The 24,888-nt window shown below is 35.2% G+C and overlaps 1 protein-coding gene across 6 annotated transcripts in view; it reads right to left on the reverse strand.

Moving 5' to 3' along the window:
• ERBB2IP (erbb2 interacting protein) overlaps positions 1–24,888 on the reverse strand; it is a 122,799-nt gene that overhangs the window by 13,155 nt on the left and 84,756 nt on the right. For 5 of the 6 annotated variants that reach the window (XM_014964930.1, XM_014964924.1, XM_014964929.1 and 2 more), the window contains 14 exons: positions 23,657–23,720; positions 21,864–21,938; positions 20,779–20,923; positions 20,279–20,351; positions 19,005–19,134; positions 18,537–18,652; positions 17,454–17,523; positions 16,328–16,427; positions 14,177–14,298; positions 13,441–13,611; positions 12,506–12,685; positions 10,141–10,255; positions 8,262–8,445; positions 5,926–7,444 (listed from right to left, as the gene is read on the reverse strand). In XM_014964930.1, coding sequence (XP_014820416.1) covers positions 5,926–7,444; positions 8,262–8,445; positions 10,141–10,255; positions 12,506–12,685; positions 13,441–13,611; positions 14,177–14,298; positions 16,328–16,427; positions 17,454–17,523; positions 18,537–18,652; positions 19,005–19,134; positions 20,279–20,351; positions 20,779–20,923; positions 21,864–21,938; positions 23,657–23,720 — 3,064 coding nt within the window. The remainder of the gene's footprint in view (positions 1–5,925; positions 7,445–8,261; positions 8,446–10,140; positions 10,256–12,505; positions 12,686–13,440; positions 13,612–14,176; positions 14,299–16,327; positions 16,428–17,453; positions 17,524–18,536; positions 18,653–19,004; positions 19,135–20,278; positions 20,352–20,778; positions 20,924–21,863; positions 21,939–23,656; positions 23,721–24,888) is intronic. The other variant, XM_014964928.1, reaches the window with a different exon arrangement.

Below are 24,888 nucleotides of genomic sequence, written 5' to 3' on the forward strand. Positions count from 1 at the left end.
GCTCCTCTTCTACACCTGCCCTGTTCTCTAGTCAATTGATTTTTCCAGACAAGTCTCCACAGGCTTTCGCCTCTTGGGAGGGGAAGACTGTACTTGGCATTAAAGTCTGACCATCTAAGTGTAAGGCCAAACACCCAGATGAAACTGCCAAAGCCAGTTTTCCTTAGCTCCTTAGCGTCTCAAAGCACCTTCTTACAACTATTTTCAAAATAGTCTCTATCATTAGCCAGGTGGCCTTCTTCCCCAACTTGTACAGCCAAGTCCCTGAAGTCTCTCTACAGGAAGCTCCTCTCAGAGGCTCCTAGATCTCTCCAACTCCCATAAGTGGCAAAAAGACAGGTAAAAATAGAAGGAATGCATGGTGAGACTAGAAAGTTATTGTCTGTAAGTGTCCCTAGCAGACCATCTTACTATAAAGACCCCTAGATCCACTCCTCTCTTAGAAGGACCCAGACAGATGGTCAATAAAATAGTGACAATCTAAATCCAGATTTATATTTACTATTTAAGATAGGTCTGCAATAGGAGGTAGAACTTTCCTAAAATTTGTAGAGGCACAAACTTGTCCATTCAGGAATTAAGATTTCAGTTAGCTCAGTTCACTGAGCTTCAAGGTGATTACATAGTCTGAGGGCAGTTTTGTTCAAGGCTTTATAAAATCTCCTTTCTTAGTAGAGACCTTCTTCCAAAGTACAAAAAATTATTGTGCAATTTATGTAGTGAAGACATGCAAAGTATTGAAAACACCATTCTTCTCTACAATGGGCACAGCATCTCAACACTAAATTAGAAGGATCCAGTGGGTATAAAGACTGTGCAGAACAAATACTATTTAAAATTACACGGAGTTGCAAGAAAGTTTTAGTTTAACACAAGAAGAGATTCCTAGTGAAAAAAACTAGGAAGTATTTTTCCTGAACCTATTTTTTAGCTGGGAAGAGAGAAACTGAGGCGTTTGGATTGTGAACAGCATTCTTCTTAATTTTCCTTCTCAATATGGGTACAATAAAGGCTGTACATTTCCTCATGAGATTCCTGAAGACTGCTGCACCAGAAAAGACACTTTTGGAAATCTGAATATGCAGATGCCATTAAACCCCCTAATTTTCATTCCAATTCATTAAAAATCAAACGTAGAATAAATGGATGTTCTGAACTTCAGATTAAATCTCAATGTTAATTCCAAGTGCCAACTCCACCCTCCACCTGATTTGCTACAGTGTCTTATGGTATAATAGACTGAAAAAATGATAATTCAAACATTTGAGGCTTGAGAAGTCTCATTTCAGTTACTCTAAACTGATATACAGTAACCAATATCCATGCCATATTCCACTATATTTTTGTGTAAGCTAAGTTTACTAGAAATCAGTTATTAAACTGTGGATACATATTAAAAGCTACAATACATCAAGGAAAAAAAAAAGGCTATGTACAAAGTTAAAATAAATTCAGCATGTAAATCAGGATTTGCAGTCAAAATCAGCGTCTAATGCAATCCGTCTAGATGCAGGTAGCTAGTAGTATAGTTTTGGGGTTTACTTACATTATTTTTGAATGCTAAGTCAGAACATATTCTTCATTTTGCAGCTTAGATGAATTAACAATTTCAGGTTTCAAAGGGTGTCTTTTGAGAACTGAAGTGTCTTAATGCATTTACTTAGGTGCACAACAATAAATATTGGAATTTACCTAGGAGAACTTCTGTTGGATAATACTGTTTTAAGACTGGCTGGAGTATGTCACAACAGTCCATGAAATTTTGGTATAGATCAGGAACTAATAAAATTCAAGTATCTGCAGCAAGCAAGCCTCTACGTTCTAGTTATGCAGGAATAGCCTTAACTGGTAAATTAACTGCTAACCGTAAGTATTAGCCTAATTTATTTATTTAACAGTACTTAGAATCAATTGCCAGCTAAAGGAAGGTGGACGCATGTTATCCTTTGAAGCTATATTAAATAGCTAGAAATCCCTTCACTCTTCATTCCCACCCTGGCTCTCTAGGATTCTCTAGAAAAAAAAAACTTTGCTCAAGGTATTCTGGAACACTTCAAATGCTTAAAATTAATCTTTTAAGCCTTTTGAAATAAAAGCACACAAGCAAAAACAAAAAAAAAAAAACCAAAAGCTTTTTTTGAAATCTGATAGAATTCTAGCAAGACACCAGTTTATACCAAAGAAGAAGAAAGCAAACATTATGAAACCATTCTTCAGCTATGAGAGGGGGAAAAAAAAAAAGGCATTAATTTAGGTCTCTAAGATGCAAAAAAAAAATGCATCTTCAAAAAGTGACAGTACTCCTGTTGAAGAGTTACATATGGAAAATTACATATAATTTAAGTTCTACTGTCATAAAATGTTTGCAGAGTCAGAACTTTTGTTGTTTGCATTCCAAATAAACAAGATTTTTATTCCTTTTGAAGTGTGATGTATTGACTTCTAAACTATAAAAAATATCATTGTAACACATTGATGGTTCAGTGGTACACTCAAAATGAAAAAAAACACAAACCCTGATTTCTGAACTGCAAAGTACGAATCAAACTTTATGACCTCTGCTCTGAAAGCTCTGCCATTTTAAAAGTAGATAAAAAAAAAAATCAAGGACTTAATTCCAGATGAAATTAGAATTGAAAGCAAACACACACCTCATGAATTGCCAAGACATCCACAACAAAATGAAAATATACGTATGTAAGGAAAGGACTGAGCCAGGCCCAATAATTGTTTCTGCCTACTCAGCACATTGAAACAGAATAGGTATGTGTAGATAACAGTTGCAGATATTTATTATTGCAGTTTAAAGATGAGAAATTAATCTACCATATAATAAAATGTGTATGACACTGGTGTTTTTACACAGGCAGAGTTTAAGTTTAAATTCCTCAATGAAAAATTTCAACAAGAGTACTACAGAAGACTACTGTGATGTTATCAGGTAAAAAAATTGGTAAATCACACTGAAAAAGGAAAATATGCTGGAAAATATTACTGCTCTTAAAAACTGACCTGTGCACTAAATTTATGAGGTTGGGTGTGGGGTAGAAATGCTTTCCAACAGCTTGCATAGCCACTACAGAGCAGTTTGACATTTAAAAAAACCTCTCCTCTCTATCCCACAATAGAATATGTTTTGCATCAGATAAGCAAGTTTTTTCTCCTGGATATATGCAAAATTTCCATTTACAAATGGCCTCGTGAACTTTTTTCACCTTATTACCAGGTGAATAATTTTAATTGATTGGTACATGCCTCCTAACAGCTTGTCAAAGGGATTACATATGCTGGTTACTTGCCTGGAATCCACTGTTAGCAATTTTTACTGAACTTAAAACTATCTGTATCTCTCCTCATGCAACGTAAATTCTTGAAAGTTTTTTCCTATCTGTATGAGGTAAAAAGGGCTAATGAATAAAACAAGAACTCGCTTCTCCAAATTGTCAAAGAAGCAGACACTTAAGTGGGTTCACCCTTCCTTCTCTCTCCCTCCAGTTACCACACTTCATAAATACAAACTAAATGAGTACTTCAGGAGCTTAGCAAAAAGGAAAAAAACCAAACCAAAACACAAAACCCAAAGCTACAACAAAACCAACCCCCAAATCCTCATCATACCCTCTTTCCAAATAAGCACAGGATAGAAATAATAAATATGATTAAATTCAATATCAGACTCAGAAAAGTAATACTATTAACTCACACCATTGTGTATAACCACAAATAAGAAGATACAAATTAAATATTCATCATAAGGCTTAATTTTGTATACCTGTTTCTATCAGTGTTGTGTCTTATGGCTTAAAAAAAAAAGACTTGCCATTTTAAATCCATAAAAGCTCTGTCAAAGCAATTTCCAATAAATGTTCCTTAAATGAGCTCTGCAATTGAACTTGTTCATTAAATGCTTGTTCCTTAAATGAGTTCTGCAATTACTGAGATTTTTTTCAGACTTCAAAACATTTCAGAAGTCTGGTTTATAGATTAAGCCCCCCCACCCAGCTAGTTTTTAATTACAAATAGAAATACTGAAACCATTATTTTAAAAGAACAAAGAAGCATCTACTAAATTCCTAGAATTTCCACATTATCATATTTGCCAGCTGCCATATAAGATCATATCTACATTTTTCACAGTTTAGGTTTTTCTTTCTAAATCAGCCATATCCCAGAGAATATGAAGTAGACAATTATATACACATTCACTTTTAAACCCATAAGTAAGTCTCAGACTGCTACTTTAAAATGCTTCAAGGCCAGAACAAAGGAAACGCACATACAAAACAGACCTGTTAAATTAGATGCACAGCTTAGATCTCAATAGCAGCTATTCCATATCACCCGAGTAGGAAACAAAAATTAAGGTTTACATATAAAGCATGATAGAAGGTATGGACAGATATAAAGGAAATCAAGTCAGGCAATCAATGTCATTTCAGTAAAGGTGACTACACTGCTACAGTATCTGAACAGGTACCACTGGTCTATTAACCACTGTTCCTAATGTGTCAAATGTAGATGGTGTAAGAAGGGGTTATAAACAAACTGCACAAGCAGCGCACTGAAGTTTTGTTTCCCTCTGCATTTAGGGACTGCTGGGATCTTTGCTTCTCCATCGTTTCACGTAAAGTTTGATATATGCATCCAGGAGAACAGAAGATCAGAGAATGCACCTTTTATTAGGGATGGGTTTGTGACTGCCTCGTGGGACAAAGGGTCTCCACAGTACAGCACAGTACTGTGAAAGCCTGAAACGTTTTATGTTGTACGTGACTCAAATTGGATCAGAAGAACAGGTGCAGCTTTTGTGCAGGCTTCTTTAAAAACAAACAAAACCCATCCCCTTTCTATAATCAGAAGTTATGCAACTTAAAAGAGACTAAAGCAAACCCATCCCTCCAAATAGCTGGACTTCCAAAGAAGAAGTTTAGTTAGAAGTAATTTTTCCAACCATCTCCAATTAAATTTCTTTAGCTATCAAGGATATTGAAGTATTTAGCAAAATAATAACAAGTCAATCTATGTCCTTCCAAAAGAAATTAAAGAAGAAAATCCATCTAGCTGGCATAATCAACATGTATTTTGGTTTCTTTATGCACTTCCCCTCCAAAGAAGCAGCAGACTAATGACATTCTAGCCATTATTTAGTGATGACACTTTAAACTGGTTTAGCTGGTCAGCATAGATTACACTCTTCCAGTCTCTACTCAAATTGTTTGAAGATAGGTAGAGCTAAACAATTACCTATCAGTTCAAATTCTTGCTAGCATTTACATTACATAAAGAATCCTGTTCATCATCTCTAGTTATATCAGAACCTCCTGTGATTTCCTGAAATGAACAAGATTTTTAAGTGTTCTCATCTTACAGCAATAAATATTCATTCAACAATCTGTCAGATATCCAACTTCAAAAGACAACTGGCTCGGAGGCAAATACATGTTAATTATGGCTTTTGAATTCTTCAGCAACTGAAGCTGTAGACCTACAGTTTCAAAACATTTTACTGATTTTCTTTTTCTTGTTCTTAAAGAGAAGAAATAGGGGGAAAAGGCAGAACAGAAAGATCAAGAAGTGTAAGGGAATATTTTAGTATAATGTGAATAGTATGCTACAATAAAAATTACCTGGCCTTGCAGTCCAGCAGGTCAATGTCACATTATTTAGTGTATTCTAAAGTAATCGGACTAAGCTGGCAAGTATGACAAAAACAACAACCTTTTTTATCTTTAGTGGAAAAGTTCATTTACAGTCTATCATTTGACTGTTTCTCAGATATTCATCAAAAACACGTTTATCCTTTTTAAGGTAGTATCAGAAGTACACTTGTACTGGTAATTAAAAGCAATTCAAAACACAGAGTATTTAACCTATTCCATATACAGGTAACAAAAAGATAGAGAAATTTAAAATTATTATTTTTACCTTTTCAAGCTTTTTAGCCTCAATATGTCGCAGCACCTGTTCCCTCCAGTCATGAGGGACTTTAGTTTTTCCTGGAGGGTCTAATAAAGAATGCTCTGAGTTAACCCTTGAGTTTGATCTTTTTGAAGGGCTAGTCCGTGAGTAATTGAAGTCACTAACTGACATAGTTCTTTCTGGTATTTCATTCACTGACGGCCGAGCACTCTGTGGTCGTGGTACATTTGGACCATCAATGCTGTATGTCCTGGCAGAAAGAGGTCTCTGTTGCCCAGACATTACTGGTGGAACTCTTCCCATTGAATGCAAATCCCTATATGTTAGATAATCCCCTTCAGGAACCTGGGTGCGCCTTGAAGGTCCAGTATCCCCAATATTTATAGAAGCTGTAGAAGACACACTGCTCTGCCTTTGGAGAGTGTGTCTGGTTGCTCCTGGGAGCAGTCTATCATTCAATGGAACAGCCCACATATCTTTATGTCTCCCAGCCATCCGTTGATGAGTGTTATACACAGTGCTGGCTCGGACATTGTTATGATTCGAGAAATTCATATTGGCAGAATGCTTTACATAGCTGGGGGTTTCTGCACTGTCAGACCTAAGCAGACGTGAAGGAGGTAAGCTGCCTTGTTCTACTTGGGTGGTTTGTTTCTGGGGCCACAAGGTGTCTTTTGCTGCTGCACTGCTGCTGTACTGAATATTATACTGGGGAGGAGCACAGAACATCTGTGCACCACTTGCCACTGATCCTCTTACTACATTAGCACCTTCAGGATTGTGATTTGAGTCCAACTTGAACACAGTTTTTGTAGAAGATACTAAATCAGATGATGACGATGACCCAGGAAAAACCTGCAAAGGCTGATCATACAGAAGAGTAGCAGATTTACTTCGGACTATGTTTTTTCCATCTGCGCTATCAGATGCTGATTTCACCACTGAGTTTGGCTGTTGAGATCCATTCTCACTGACAATATCGTAGATTTTAAGACCACCAGTGTCCATACTCGTGATGCTGTGAGATTTCATCACAGGACCACTTCTCTGTGGGGACAAATCTTCAGTGCTCCTTGAAACAGACAGCTCAGCAGAATCGCCATCAACTGTAGTGCTTCTCGTTAGTTTGTCTTTACTGGGAGATTCTACTGCTTCTTCAGGATGCCCATTTACTTTATTTATAGCATACTTGTTTCCATTTTCCAAGTGCTGACTTTCTTCTTTCATGTTCTTATTCAAAAAGCCCTTTACTGAAACTATTTCCTGTGTTTGTAACCTTTCTACAGGAACTGGCACTTCACTAACCAGTTTATTGATATTCATGTTTATTTGGTCTAATTTTTGAGACTCCTCCATAGGAGTGCTTAGATCAACACTTTTTCCTATCAGGCCTAATCTTTCTTCAATGCTTAATTCATATTCAGACAAATTTGTAACCTTCTCTTGCACATTTATTTTTTCTTCTACTGTAAGGCTCAATTCATCTCCATTTTGCAAAAGATTATTCAAATTTTCATCTTCTCGTCTGGAAAAAAAGATGGTTCTTAGCAGAAATTCCAAAAGCAACCAACCAACATATTCCTTTAAAAACGGCTTTAGAAAAAATAATCATTAACATGCAACACAACTATACTGTGCATACAAAATGGTACAAACACCAATATACAATCAGATTTGTGATTTGCTATCTTGCCATTACAGAAATACACTATACAGAGGGCTCATTTTGGCAACATTCATGTCACCTGATTTCAGACGTTTAAATTCAACAGGAATTATTAAAGACAGCTTAAAAGTGTCAAAAAATATACAGTGACACTAAGTCTTTTTTTTTTTTAATCAAATACTTGCAAGCTCCACGACAATTTTGAACAAACGTCTTGTTTCTATTGGCAATTATTTAAAAAAATGGCACCTTCTAACTAAAACCTCAAGAAGAATAGCAACCTGTAAGCCCACTCTTATGAGTTTCTAAAAGCCTTTTACAGTTATGTTAGTAATCAAATTGGTCTTCAAAATTATGCAAGTAAAAACATAGCTTTTAAAATGATGTACTGAAGTATTTTGCAGGATAACACATTATAAGGATGAAATTATTATACCTTATTATTAAAACAGATGAGAAACGCATATATGAATATTAGCCCTTGAATTTTACAGTACCTTTTTTTTTAAAAAAAAAAAGATAACTCTTCCATTATTTAACCTTATTTTAAAACATTAAAATTTAAATTATTTCATGAATGATAAGTTAATGAATTAAAGGAATGAACACATAATATGAAAGATTAAGTAACATTTTGCTATTATATTTGCTTAGTGGTATACAGTATCTTACAAACCTGATCTTGGATAAAACAGCAGCATTTGTTTCTTTGTCTGGAGAACAGAGAGAAATATCTTGGCTACTATCAGTATTTAAGGAAACAGAATCTGACATTCGAGAAGGAGAGGAACAGTTGCTGTTATTTTGATTGCTATTGTGGGTAGCTTCATCTGATAAGGAATCAGCATCTTTTGAATCATCTGAAATGAGAAGTTGCCAATTTAGTTACAGACACATCTGTTTAATAGCTATTTAATGTGTGTATGTTACGGTATTTAGAAATTGTCTCTTGTTCTACAGCACATCTTAGTACTGGAAACTAAAATGTAAGCCTTTGCAAACTTAATTTAAACTTAAAAAAGACTGTTGGCAACAGTTCTTATTTTTTAAAAATACTGTCTCAATGTAAACAGCCCTCACCTGTTAATGAAATTTAACTTGTTGCTTTATTCCAAGTTTCCTTGGCATAAGCTAGTGCTACATTATGCAATATTTCCTCAAAATATCTATCATGTCATATTTCTGTTTTTGCAATGATTTTAAAGTTTTGAATTACGTAAGTTTGTTAGCCCCTATGAAAATGAAGTACATAGCTTTGCATGCAGGATTTTGAAAGTGTACGTAGTTCCTGATTTTGAATATTATATCATTGTTAAATAGCTATTTATTAGATCAAATACTCTGGAAAGATCTAGATCACTGGCTAAGCTCTCTATAAAAAAAAAACAGGAAAGAAACCCATTCTTCTGCAGAGTTGGACTCCAATGCATACCCATACTCTGCAGACCACTTAGGACAACATTTTCAGAGTACATTACACCTGTGCCTATTGATTCTTTTGTAACATATGCATACTTACATACTATATCCATACAAAAATAATTTCTGTGGTACTTCAAGCTAGCCAGGATTTTGATATTAGCGTACAAACACATACATTTCAATTTTTGCTTCAAGACACAGTTACAGGTGCCAAAAACATAAATTTTGTCTAGAAAGTAGTCTTGACTTAGTACTTTAGTCAGACATAAAAACCCAAAGAAAGCATTGATAAACATCAATCTTTTCAACTGCACGTGATCCTCAGCAGACTCTTCCTGCTACCTCTACGTGGTTTTCTTTCATCCCCACTAAATAGCACCCTTTAACATCTAATGGACAGAGAAACCTTGTGTCCTGGGAAGTACTGGACTAGTACATCCTGTGAAGCAAAATACAATTTGCTCCCCAACTTTTAAATTATGCTTTCTCTAAATCCTACGTCATTCCTTACCCTTAAGGAAATAGTTACCCAGACCAAAACTATCTTTCAGAGAATACAAAACTTAGATAATGAAAACAATGTTCTGAACTTTCCTGTGAAAGGAAAGAAGAAGAGTAAAGTGACTCTGAAGAAAGAGTTCCCACAAGAGAAGTTTCTTCTTAAACCTTAAGAAGAGAGCAGAGCTTCTCCGGGAAATTGAAACAAGTGATTTTGCTGCCTACAACAGCAACCATCCACAAAATCTTGTGGAGGACGGAAATGTGGAATATTTCTAAGGTAAATACCACCAAATCCTTTTTTTAAGTGTATCAAGAGTATCTTAAAGCTAATAGTCCACAAAACACACACATATCTCTTTTCCCCCTTTGCTTTTAAACTGATGACAGACAAGATTCAAGAAAATTTAGATGTCAGCACAGTTTTCTCTATCACACACTATCTCTATCACACAAGTATAAGAAATTGCAGAAATTTTTTTCTGCTTTCATTGTTTAACTAGGGAATTGATCTTCTTTCTTTTAAAACATACAAATTAAATCTACTTCTATGTAATTTAATTGGAGCTAGCCACTTTGAGCGCAGAAATCATCATAATCACACAACACTACTATTGCATTTTATGGTATCTAACCTTTTTTGTTATTGCTAAGAGCTACCACTTTCGGTTGGTTTATGGAGGTTTCTATCAGCGGTGGTCGCATTTCTGCCATTTTCATCTCTTCATCAGAGGAGAGTTCTTCTGACTCCTGCAAGAGGAAAGACAGGTTTATGTTGTGCATTTTAAAGAACTACTTAAAGGTTAAGTAAATGCTATCTAAACTGTCACTCACTGAACAATAAAGGGGAAAAATAAACATGCAACATAACAGAGGCATAACATAACTGTTTAGTGTATTTGTAGAGCAAGTCAATTGAATTTAGTAATATTTGCTGCTGAATTACCTTTAGGAAGCAGCACACGCAGACTTGCATTTTCACTGATGAACTCTGTGGGAACAGCACTCAAACCAGTAACTTGAAACCTACTTGGAGCAAGCAGATGCAGCCTCTCTTCCACCACTGGAGACAACCTCCAGTTGAATGCAAGTCAGGAAGTTATCACTGAAGCAGCAAACACCCCAGAACTCCCTAAGTGGGTATTGGTTTTGTAGAGAAGAGCTCCAACTGAAACAGCTATAAAGTAGCATGACCAAGACAATCTTAGGAATGGAGAGCCATGTTTTGAGAAAAGACTGCATGAGCTTGCACAGTCTAGCAAAAAAAGTGTAGGTGTAGCTTGGGATTGTAACTTTAAATTGACACTTGAGGTAAATTCCAAATGGAAGAAAAATTATTTGATTTCAGTAACAATGGCAGAGAAAAAGTGATGCTGAATACATTTAAGCTAGAAATCACTACTTCCTAACAATAAGATGGAGCTCAGTGCACTTACAAAGGAGATTAACTGACAAAATTGCTGCAACAGCAGCCATGCAACTGATTCAGTACCCTGCTATTCCCATCGTCTTCAAAATCCAATTGTTTCCAGTAATATTTTGAACAAAAAAACCAAACCACCAATCCTTCCTCAAAGTGGAATCCCCTTTCCAGGAAACATGCTTTCTGCCACAAATGCTACAAAATTCACTTTGCAGGTTGCAAAAATAGTCTGTTAATGTTCCCTTTTTCTTAACAGTTTCAGAACATTTACTGTGTGGAACCTACTGAAGCACCACCTTTCCCATGACACTAACTACCTGGCCAGTTCTTTGAACTGCAGGGAGGACAAACCTGACTGAGATGTAACAAACAAGCTATTACAGTCTTCATTAAAAATAAGAAATAAAAAACCATCTGTTTTTCTCTGCAATCAGAACCGACAACCTCTTCACTGCCTCTACCACGTTGCTTTTCCACTTGGATGTGACATACAACAAGTGCAATCAATGCTGAAATAAAAAAAACTACATTCATGCAAAGTTTAAGTGATCTGGATTCAACGGCAACAGTTATCAGCAGAGTATTACATGGAAGTAGGGAATCTGCTATCCCTGATTGACTACACACTGCTGCCTCATTTTCTTACTGGCATACAGCCAGCTACAAAGAATTGCTATCACTATCATTAGGCAACTAATATGATTTTCTGAAATTGCGTTTTTGAACTGAAGAACAATGTCAAAACCAGTATTTTCAGAAAGCATGTAGAAGCCAGAACACACTAGTGGGGAAATAGCCAGCAGCAGCTGCAACTGTTTGTCACAAAGTCTCTTCAGCAAAAGTACAATATAAGCATGTTCCACTGCTTGCACAACACAGACAAATATAGTCTGCTTGTGAAACTATGAAAAAAGCATTTTACAGGTTGAGATTGGCAACTGATTATGTGACAAGTTCCCAAATGTCAGAAGTCTGAAACATTCTAAACGAATGAATACAAGGTGTTTGTCAGAGATGTGCAAAGAGTTTAGAAATTTAAAATTTCTGACTCTATAAGAGGTAAATACAATCCAAGTCATATTCATTACAGCTCACTAATAAGCACAGAGTAATACATATTTTTAAACTCACCTTTCACTTTTCATTTGAAATGAATATGCATAGTCACTTGGATATACAAGTTTTTGATTGCTTCCACTAATGAGTTTGTCACTTCAGTGACAATTAAAATCAATAATTTAATGACAAACTGACAATCAAGCAAAACCTAAAAAATTCTGTCTCGGTGTAAGTCTTTTCCCAGTTTAATGCTTAGGTCAACTTTTAATCAAGTTTGCTTTAGTTTTCTTTAAATGCATGTATCTTTCATGATGAACTTTTTATTAGCTACTTCAACTTTTACTTAATATAATCTGAAGTAAGAAAGATACTGTATTGCAAACCATCTGTATTTACAGCACTTATGGATAGCAATTTTCTGCTATTGTAAACATAAATTTTCATCTCCCAGAGCAACAAATTGAATACAACACCAGCACAATTCTTTGATCGCTATGATGTTGATTGCAATGCCATACCTCGAGCGTGTCTTCATTGACAATTGTTTTTGTGTTCTGCAAGGTTTTAACAAGTGCAGTCATCTGTGAATTTGCGGTGCTGTGCTCAGCTTCTGGTTCAGTAGGCTTCTGCACAGAGCTTCCTGCTGAATATTGCTTTCTCTCATCTGCTTTGTTCTTTAGTGAAGCAATTTCTGAAGTCTACAGGATTAAGAACATTAGCAGAAAAAACATCCTGAAACGTTTTCAGTAACATATGATATTTAGAGTTAACCATCATGTATTTTGGGAAAATATGGAATGAAAAATTTGAGCTTTGAAATAATAAAGCATGAAATGCACCAGTGACGAAATGCAGAGAAATCTGCAGATAACAGAGTTACAGTCCCTCCCTTTGTCAGTTTGACTCTCTTCCTTATTGGGTCCAGTTTGTACCATTAAATTTCCAGTTAAATAAGAAAGCGGCCAAGAAAATCTACAGTGAGACATGTCAGCACCAAACACTAGTGCTATCACCTATCATGCTACATCAGCCTGTTAGAGACTCCAGTGCAAATTCGCTATGATTGCCTTTCCAAATTATCATGTAAAACCTCCAGCTGTGACAGCAGCAATAAGATGCTTAGAGATCATCCCAAATTCCATTGTTGAAGTCTGGTGGATAAGAGAGACAAAGATGCCATCCTTCAGAAACCGAAGAAGCCAGCTCCTTAACACATCCATTGTTTGCATTTTCCTGTGAACCAAGTCACTTTCTTTGTTCTTAGTGTCACAGGAAAATTGTTACTGCAAACCAGACATTTATCACATTCTTCTTTAGACAGAGAAGAGATAAGTTCTGTTCTTTAATCTCACAATTTTTCTGCTAAAGCATTAGTGGGGAGGGTGAAGAGAATTAAAAGGAATCAATGACACTCTAGATCTTTGGAAGTTCAGAAGAGAGTATTATCCCTAACCTTTACCCCCACATCTTTTACAGAAACCGTCTGGCTTTCTCGTTTTGACTCCTTAGCAGTATCTTCAGTAGATTCTTCATCCTTTAGCCTATGTACAATTGTCTGGACTGTTTTGACCATATTCTTCAGTTCATCAGGATATGGAGTTGGATATCTCTTCAGGTTGCCTTCCTGTATAACAAAAAGCAATAGTGTTCTACATTCAATTAAACACCATAATTAAAACATCAACTTTAAAGCAGATGATGAATTAGGATAAAACACCAAACATTCTAGGATCTCTGCTACGCTGCTTGAGTCTACATGCATTGACAGAGACCTGTTTATAAAATTCAGCAAGATTATGAATCACTCACCCCCCCATATGTGTCCATTGATTACAGCAATTGTAACTCATTTAAAGAAAAATCAGGATTAATCAGTGTTTCCTCACTACCTTTTCTCCATGTCACTACCAGTCAGGTAGCCTCCTAGTTATGACCTACATTGCCTTACATCAGCTGAGAATTTTTTCCCTTGTGCTCCACATTAAATGATCTGGCAAAAAATCCAAACCAAAACAAAAAATGCCCCCCTAGACCATGATGCTTCATCCTGTTATATACTCTTAACTAGTAACTGAAGACTTGACTTCTTCAGCCGAGCAAAATCCACAGTCAAAGTCAGGAAAAGGATGGGATTCCAGGATAAAAGGGAGGGAAGCACCAAGTGTACAAAAAAAATATTCAACACTAACCCGAGGCGGGGCCTCTCTCTCATCTTTGTCTTCATCACACTCAAATGCCACCTGAGCACGCTGTTTTCGCTGTTCCTCCCACAGAGATGGATTGAAACTTTCATTATCAGATATGAACATAACTGAAAAAAATAAAAAGAGACTCTCGTAAGAATAGGGTGCATTATATGAAACAAAAATCCCCTCTTCTTTCTCTTGGATGGGATTGGTGTTTATGCATTCTTAAAAGATAAGAGACTAGCAGCACCATGAATTGAAGAATAGCTGCACTGTCACTGCTTTATGTACTTGGCTCTATTTTCATAATAGTAAAATCCCTATCTGTAAAGTAGAAAACTTGATACACGCAGCTGGACACTAGGCTTAATGCTTACACTTGAAAATTTTCAGTAGAACTCCCTGCTGCAAAGTATTATATTACATATATATGAAAATATGGAAATACTTATTTGTATATATACATGTAAATTATACTTATACTGATCTATATAGCCTCACTTCAGTGAGGTGGTCTCATTAAGCACTAGGAACATTCATCTGCTTTCATTTAATGAAAATTTAAAAATGGAAGAATAAGAACGACTTAGTGTCAAAAAACCTGAATTAGTACTAATCCTGAAAAAACCTAAAGCATCTAAAACTTAAGGTAAACGTATGATTTTGCAGAAGTTATAGAAATTATAGGAGCTTTACAAAGCATTTCTAGCTTAATTTTACAAGAAACAGAAAAGTATTTTAGGTACCCACTGTCTCATTCTAGCATGTCTCTACACCTTCTGTTACATCAGCCAGTTTCTACTTTATGATGCGAAATAGTCTAATAAATCTGCCACCACCACCCCAGCAAATGATTATCCTTCGCTAGCAATAACAAGATTGCTTAGACTAACTATTTCTATACCTGAAATAGAAAAATACTTAATTATAGGGCTCAAACGCACTTGTTACTCTGCATTTATTAGGTAAACTTACAGTTTTAACATATCTGAAAATATTCTAATAGACTTCACTATCACCGAAACTGTTCCTGATGAAAAAAAACTTGATGAAGAATTAAAAAAATTTCAGTTTTTAAAAACACTGTCTATTGATCTTCAAACCTATTCGGAACAACCACCTCAGAGGTGGGTATTCTGTCAATTTAAGCCAAACATGCAGCCCTTTCCTTGCCTGCAGAAAGAAATCCTAGCACCTGGGTTTAAAAAAAAGCTCAAATGGAGAAAATGCTTTCAGGAACAATCTAAAACTTCATTGAATCTCCAAATGATTTTATGATTCTCACGTTCTATCAAAAGCATTGCAGAAGCACTATCTGCATAAGAAGACACTAAGAGTGATGAACAATGTACTGTGTTTGCTAATATTTTTGATTACTCCTCTCTCAGCGTACTAGACACTTGTGCCATGGAACAGTAAGTGTTGCTGCTTGTCAGTGTTCAATGATTTCCACTCATAATACACCCCTTCATTTCTGTTAAATCAGTACAAGCTTTTTCCTTTTGCCTGCAGAAGAACAAAGTGGATAAATAAAGAGATTTAACTCTCTAAGTCCTCATGGGGTTACTCATGGAATGTTACTTATTTCCCTAACTATTTTGCAAGGGTGCAGAAATAACCTTCTGGCAACATCTTACTATCTCAGGCCTAACCTTTTATAAAACAGTTTGAAGTAAATGTAAACAATATGCTTTTTTTCTGGACTGTTTTTTTTTTCTTTTAAAACAAAACATACAATGCCATGTACTTTCCCAAATATATGTACTTCATAATGGAGGAAACATTTTGTCTAGCATTCTGTTAAAACAGTCAGTCTAAAGCAGACACCTACTAAGGAGAATTTCACCCCAAACCATTAAGTTCTGCCAGAATGAAATAGGGTGTCACACTGGGCAGTGGCAAGCATCGCAGAACATGATCCAGTCAGTCCATTCCTCACCTTGCTCACTGGAACAATTTCACCTAGAATCTACCAACGTGTAGGTCACATTAAGTTACTGTTCTGATTCTTCAGATGTAACTCTTCTTCACTTAGAGGTTTACTTCAAACTTTTATTTACACATTATCTAGTGAAAAATCATACTCGATGGACAGTCTTTCCATTATTATTTTCAAAAGTGAGCATTCTGACAGGTTATTTCAAAAATTCTTACCATCCTCGGTCCTTGGTTGCTGGGGGAACATGTAATTAGTTAGCACTGTTTTCTGTGTGTCAGGGTCAACTTCTTTTTGAAGAGGGATAAGTGGTTTAGACTGGGAACCAAATGAAAGAAGAATATGTTACAAGAATATATATAAAAAAGTAAATATGATCTACATATCACAGAGCATGCCTGTCCCATTACTTTGAAGGGTACTCTTGTATTAAACCATTTCTCCTCTGAATCATTTTCACAAAATGAAATTATTAACATGTCTGCCTTTGACTGATGACTGGCTTTGACTAAGAACTGAAATACCATAACAGCTTTAAGGGAAAAGCAAACACTGGATATTCAAATTATAACCCAGTTCCTTGTTAGGACTTATTACTATCCCAAAGCAGGCTCATCTGGAATACACAGATATATTTGATCATTTGAAGCTGGAGACAAGCAATTTTGTGTTCAGTGCTTCATACTGACATCACATTATTTCCCACCCTTTACAAAAAATGGCAGGAGATTCTTGAAATTACTGTATTAGTAAAAGGGCTTTCATTCTACTGTGTCCGAGGCTAGCGGATTTCTGGCAGCCCTGTACACCTTAATGCCATTCAGGAAATCAGCATAGTACAGAGGGCTTCAGGACACAACAAAAACATGAGCCTCAAGCAGACATTACTGTTTGAAACTTGGACAATCACAGAGTTCGAAGGTTTGGCAAGAAACCTAGCTCAAAAAAAAGCACCTTAAGTTTCCCCAGTGGTATAGCTGTGGAAGAAACAGCACACCATATATTCAAGTACTAGCTTATCAAGCACTAACTCTCTTGGCTACACAAGCCTGAATTAAGAAAAATAAGAACAAAAAAATCTCAACATCTCTTAAATGGTATTTCCTAACAGCACAGAGCTTTGCTAGAGGTATAAAAGTCTCTAAAGACAGGTAGGTTCAATGATGTTTACTTCAGGAGAGTAATGGCAAGGAAGTATTGGCGTACATACACAGTACCAGGTTCAAGGAAGTACTGAAGTATATACACAATACCAGGTCTCATTACTTAACAGATGGCTCTGTACTCATCAGTTCCAGTAGGAGTAAAGTCAACATCATTTATTTTTAGTTTTTAAAAGTTCACCTGATTGTCTGATAACCACATAGCAGTGAGCTGTTGCAGTTTTGTAAAGGTAAATGGCAAATTCTTCAGTCTGTAAATCAAAACAAGAATTTATGTAAGTACATTTATCAATACTGTTAAGATTGTTAAGAAACAATCCTGCATTAGCCTGTAAAAATGTTTAAAATGGACACATACAAATACAGTTAAATGAATAATTATTAACAGTTGAAAGGCAAAAGCATTTCATTTGGATTCAAAGCTACACTTGGAATTAAAAAAAGCAAACAAAAAACCCCGCACTTCTGGCCAGTTTAGCAGGCAGCTTAAAAAAAAAGACAATGGAAGTTTAATTTAACTCTGGTTACTCGAATACAATTTTGAGGATAATTAACCTGAATTAATTAATCTGAATCCACAGCATTTTATCTTTCGATAGACATGCACGCCAATTATAAAAAAGTGCTACACCTGAAAAATGTATTTTTTCCATGACACATGTGTGGAAAACAGGCTGCTCTGGATAATGGAAGCTCTGACCTTAATGGATAAATCAAACTACAGCTGGAGTATAGAGAAGCCGGATTGGCAGAACAGCAGGGAGAGCTCAATCAGACTTATCTCTCCCAATATATTTCAACTCTACCAATTGGCAATACCCAAGGAGAAATGTCTTGTCAGTTTTTAATGAATAGGTCTAATAAAACACAACCCTCTTTTTCCCCTTCCCCAGCACACTCAGGTGTTTTACACTGTGCTGTGATACTGTTTTGTGTCCTCCATATGCAACAGAGGAAGCTATTAAGAATCAAATGTTTTATGAAAATAACCAAACCAATTTCCCAGAAAAATACATGCTAACAATCATAAATGTATTGATGCTGTGCTTCAAAGCAGGTACTATGTGCCAAATAATAAAGACAGCTTAATACAATGGAACAGCAAGGGCCAGAACACAACAATAATACATTAAAGACATGCATCTCAGTCAGCTTCTAAGCTGTGCATGAGATAAGGAAAGACAGCATAATATATTCAGAAAAATGCCTCTACACTACTATTGTATTTAATACATCTCCTACTTGAATAAAGGCATTCACAAACCTATTATCGCTCAGATTGATGACTTTTAATTTCTGCATATCACCCATTTCTTCAGGGAGAAATTCAAGCTTATTAGAATGCAGAAACAACACCGTTACATGCTTCCAGTTTCCAATCTGAAAAAAATCCCAAAGAATTAATTCATCTTCACAACTCTAAATATGCAAATTTTTACTGTTCTAAAACAATCAGTACTAGATATTTTTGCCTGCAAAGTTTAACTTGATTTATTCTTACATATTAAACCTTCATTTAATTTCAATACAATAGCAACACATTTCTACTTCTTGATTAAAAAATTCAGAATTTCCTTATTTGAAAACATGTATTTGATACATCCTCCTTTAAAAATATACACAAATAAAATCTACACAAGAATTATTAACTTGTTATCCAAAACTTGCACAGACTATATATAGTTCAAAATGCATTAAAAAATGCATTTTAGTTTTGTAATTAAATACATACCTCTGATGGCAGCTGTGTTAAAAAGTTATGATCTGCAGCAAATGTCCTTATATTAGAGAGCTGCCCAACAGATGAAGGCAATATTTCAATCTCATTGAAACTACAGTCCAGTTCTTCTACTGATATTAACCTAAAAAAAAAATAAAAATTACTCCTCTATACAGGTTAATTAATCCAACATTAATTGAATACTTTAAGATTATATGAAGTCAATACTACAATCAATTACAGATCTCAAACTTATTTCAAAATAAAACTCTTAAATCCAAGGGAATTTAAAGCTAAGAAAAATCCTTTACTAATTGCCTAAAATGTGCTCTGGACTCTGTTTGTTTGTTGGTTGAGTGTGGGGTTTTTGGGTTTAGCTTTCTTTTGTTGTTGTTTTTTTATGTTGGTGGTGGGGGTTTTTTTTGGAGGGCGGGAGGAGGTTGTTGTTTGTTTGTTTGTTTTTTAAATTTTCTTTACACTGTCCTCATAAGAGAGCATTCAGTGAAAACAGGAGAGTCAGCAACATTAAATGTTTATGTACGACATGAAAAAATACAAGTGTAAGGCACTGAAAACATTCAGAATGGGATAGATCATAGCCATACAAAAGTTGAGTGCAATTTATCGACAAGAAAAGAATTTCAAGAGTTAGAAACAGTGAACCGAAGAACCTGGCAGTAAGTATTTTGTGAATTCTGCCAACAAAAGATAACCTCCATTACTTATAATAGGAGAAAAGAAATTGGCATGAATACTCTTCATTTGTATAGCACTTAATTCTGAACCAATTATTTTTGTCATCGTTAGCAATTTTTAAATTAAATTGCTGAACATGTAATTATATGTTAACTAAAACCTGCTGATGAACAGGTGAAAATTCTCCTTATAGAAAAGAAAAACATGTTTGGATTCACTTGATAGTGGTTCTATCACTTGCAATATTTACCACAGCCACCAAATATTTACCAAAAACCAGTTTCAGGCAGCTGGCTGTCTTTTTAAATATCTTGTTTTCTTTCACATTCAATTTTCCTTCCATAGATTGATGGCTGAATTAGTAACTGAGCAAAACGTCTTTTTATATTAAATAACACATTACATAATACAAAGAACATACATGCTGCAAACTAGAAGATACAAAAGCACTTGCTTTCAATTTTACATAGACATTAACATGTAGAAGAAATGAAATAAAGTAGGTGTAAAAAACTTTCAAAAGAGGAGCTATTGTTACAGAAAAGTGTGCAGAAAGGCAATTCAACCTTTTATTCAGGTGAAATACCTACCCTCCTATGGAGTCAGGCAAATAAATTAACTGGTTTTCATCAATCTTAAGTGTTGTTACCTTCTTCAGGGAACCTGTAATACAACAAGTAAATAAAAAAGGACATTCGAGTTCAAACTCAGTTTTAATTGGCAAGCAACCCCATCTTCTGTATTCCCTGACATGCCTATAGTGCTATATACCTAAGGAAATAACCAGATGATCTTACAGAACTTGTTTTCCAGCTTACCATGTGCCAGATGAGGGAGGGGGAAGAAAAAAAAAAATTTACTTATACTCTGTTACAGTCAACAGATTCTCATCCATTTACAAACTACTGTATAAAGTCAAGAATCCTCCAAAGCAAATATAAATATTATTCAGCTACGCATTACAGCTTCATCCAGAACTGGCGCGTTTAATCAGTTGAAACTTAGAACTAAAAAGCCATTTGTCTATTTTCGAGGGTTCTTTGTTTAAACTGTAAGCTTTTAAGAATATGAATTAACTCAAAATACAAACCAAGAGACTCTGGCAGTTGCTGAAGTGAATTACTGGATAGCAGTAGATCTTGCAGGCTTTCACAACCTGAAATACCTTCTTCAACTACTTCAATGTTGTTTTTAGAAACATCCAAGTAGGTCAGCTGTTTCAAAGTGCCTATAAACTGAAAACAAGAGAAAATAACGCATTCTAGAAAGTGCAAGTTCAAAACAAAAAATCCAGCAGATTTGACAACAAACTGTCTCCCAAGTGTAATACCAGAGGGAAAGAGAAAACCTATTTATAGTGCTGAAATACAATTTTATGCAAAATTTCCAAGCCTTATAATGTTTGGGGGTTTTTTTATCCAGATACAGACAGTTGATATTTTTCCACACACAGAGACACACCACTGTAATTCTGCAGGCCTCTAAAGTCAGTCTGCTGCAAATTCAACAGTTTGATCAGAAAAGACTACTGATCAGCAAAGAAGGCCTCATATCAGAAGACTACTAGTGATTTTAGGTCTGAAAACAGACCAGCTGCTTCCCAAATTTCAAATGCTTATTTACTAGTTTACTAGAACATAAGCACAGGTTCACAAGCACTGCAATAGGTCAGCCTGGACTCCAAGAAATTTCAAGAGATGTCGGGAACCCATACAAAGTCAACAGAACCTTTTCTCAGGAACTGGCTATGCTCCCATATACAAGGTGCCTGAAGAGGCACTGCTTGCTTTACAGCCATGACCAGTAAAAATTCACATATTTATCCTGTAAATTCCTAGTTGCTGACTAACAAAAAAATAATCCTTTTCTGGAAGAACCACTCAACCCTAAATTTGATCCAGGATTTGATCTAGGATTTTTATCTCTTTCCTTAATTGGAACACGTTCTTTAGATGAGAGGTACATAACTTTCATTGAAAGAAAAGCTGTGTATACTCAACTCTCACAATTGGTCACAATTTCTAGGTAAACTAGTTACGCATTTAAGCAGCATTTAGCCTTTTGGCTTCAAGTAACATTAAAATTACATAGTAACTTCAACATGTACGATAGCTGACAAAGAAAATACCACTGTAAATTAAAATACTAAATGTTTAACACAGTAAAGAGACTTACCCCTGGAATAAGTGTTAGTCTATTACCATCCATCCAAAATTCCTTTAACCCACTCAGTTGTTCAAGTACTTCAGGCTGTAAAGGGAAGTGATTTTTCAAAAATTTCATACAGAAAATAGTGAACAACTTCAGTGATTCATCTGTTACAACTTTAAGTAATGTCTCCTTATAACTGTTATATACACTTGTTTAACTGGGTCATAAACGAAAACCCAGATAATTCACTTCTTAAATATAAATATATTAGAAAACCAAAAATCTTTTAAGAACTTGCTCACAGCGCTAAATAATCCTTATAGAAAGTGGTGGGTTTTTTGTTTATTTGTTTGTGTGTTTTACATAGCGTACCATTCTTCAACTGGAGCACACAATAAATGTTATGTGCATCGTTTCCTCTTTCATAGAGGTGGTCTAAAATCCCTTCAATTCCATCAACTCAAAAGACCTGTTTTTTCAAAAACCACACATATGTGGTTTTGGGGAAAAGGAAAGCAAATTTTGATTTTCTAGTAACAAAGGGTGCATCTGTATGATACAAGCCAACCACTCCACCCGTAAAGTGAAGTGGTGGAGCCACTTGAATGTAAGTCCTGCTTGAATGGAAGCAGGATTGTGCTTCCATTACAAAATAGAAATACAAATATACAGAACAGGTGCTAATGCACCTTAACACCTACAACCAAGTTCAGATAAATGAAAAACTCAATTTTGTTATATTGTAAATGTACAGCATCGCTACGTAAGTTGCAGTCCTGCCTCCCAATAATTCATTTTCCAGGAGAAAATTTTCACTGACATTTTAACCTTTCAGACAGACCTTTATCCAAAAAAGTTGATTCAAAACTTTTTGAGCTTTAACCAAAAGATCTTAATGAAATAAGTTACAAAAGTTCACTCTTGTAGCTAAAAAGCTAGGAGAGATGAAGCAAACAGCAAAAAATATAGCCAAACAGGTAATTTTGCAGCCTATGCTTAGTTCATGTCTGTTATGGCTTAACATGGGTCTGAGAATATTAGTTTAAGGCTCCCACACAAATATTTACCCTGTAATGAGAATATGGCAGTAATGATAATGGCTAGAAATATAATAATACTAATGAACAATTCCTCAAATACCCTTCTCCATCTGCCAAACCATAAAACTAGGCGAGTGTTCAGCTCTGCATGACCTAGTGGCGGCACACAAAGACTTGACTTTATTATATGGCAGGTCTATTTAAATTCCTTTATCAAGGAAAGAATTTGTAGAAGCAGTGATTGTAAATATAAGATGCATTTGTCTGTGACCTCATGAACAGGAAACAAATAGATCCATGCTGAAGGAAAAATCTGAGCATCTCAACTGTAAATGCTACTGTGAACAATATTCAAACTTAAAATTAATATTTGGGATGTAAACAGTTTGCACACAATAATAAAAGCAGGTTATGCACAGCTTATACAGAACTTGCAACATTAAATACATGATAACCAATAAGTATTTAAATTTATTTTAAGCCGAACAATTATGTTTACTATTCAAACACATATTACCATTAATTTTTTACCAGTAGAGTAACCCCACTATACCATAGAGTATTATTTTCAAATTGAAGAAAAACATATTCATATTCACCAGTATATGCACATAATCTTTATAACAGGTTCCATAAAGTAGTTTGAGGTACACATAATAATTTCTCAGTAGCAGAACTCTTAACTTGATGTTTACATTTTCACATTGATTAAAAATAGATTAAAGGATAAAGAGATTTATAAAAGATACAAAGCGATGTTACTAAGGCAAAACTCACCACTTCTGTGAATTCATTACTTCCTAAGTCCAGTCGCTCCAGTTGAGTCAGTCTGGACATGGTTCTGCACAGGAAGGGATTAATAAGGAATTAGATTTGAGAAAATACCAGTTACATCCCATCTTCCTGTATTCATACAAATAGATTATTTTAATCAGCATAAAGTAATGATGCTGCTGTGTAACTGGACTGATACCTAATTAAGGTCAAATTTTCAAACACTGTTCAACTAGGCATATATTAACGACTGTGACGACTGCTGACTGTCACAGAAAGAGTATACACAAACTCATCTACAGATTAGTTTACACAAACTAAGACCACTAGAGTAATCTTTATCATAAAGAGTAACTCAGTGAAGATACTTTTCTTTTGAGCACTTCAGCTTTTCACCTACAGTCACAATAGGTCTCTCAGCAGGCAAAGGCTAGTTAACTGTTTTCCTTGCAGTGAAAGACCAGTGGCTAATGATCAGCTAAACCAGAAAAGACAGCTGTTGAATCACAGTAACCAACAACACTTTCTACCTCTCCAGGCTGCTGACAAAATTGCTTCCATATGATATAGTCTGGAATCCTAATTATTTTTCAAGTACTACAACAAATCAGATAACTAAATTGGATTTTGTGACGTATCAATACTCTTCAAGCTAACTTACGGTAAAGATTAGATTAATGACTGAAATAAAGTAAAATCCATTATTTCAAGCTGCATTTTGGCAAAATTTTTGTTCCATTTAAAGTTTACTTTGTGGACCCCACAGAGATTATGTACTGCTGCACATGGTTGTCTACACGATTGGTACTCTAGTCAACAGCAATACTATTTCAAAGATTTTCAAAGAGGCTGTGAATCACATGTATGACATTATGCTGTGGATTTATTTAGTAATAGATTGCCATAGAACAATTAACAGTATCTAAAACTTTCAAATATAACCCATAAATGTGTACATACTATCAAATCCTGGAAAAAACCTAATGTAAGAGCTTCTAAATGATAGCCTTTTATATTATCAGAATATGTGTATGAATATGAACACCTTTAAAAAATATCTGCATGACCACAAGATGCTCTATGCAGCTATTCAAAGTTTAAGTTGCTCTTCAAATACACTATTACAGTTGTTTTGAATATACAGTTGAGAAATTACATTCTGAAAAATGCCTTATTTATTGAAAATAAGCTGCTGTGACTATTAATATTATTCATGAAAAAAACTCAAAAAAGGA

Source organism: Calidris pugnax, unplaced genomic scaffold (genome assembly GCF_001431845.1).
Source record: "Calidris pugnax isolate Ruff unplaced genomic scaffold, ASM143184v1 scaffold273, whole genome shotgun sequence".
NCBI lineage: Eukaryota > Metazoa > Chordata > Aves > Charadriiformes > Scolopacidae > Calidris > Calidris pugnax.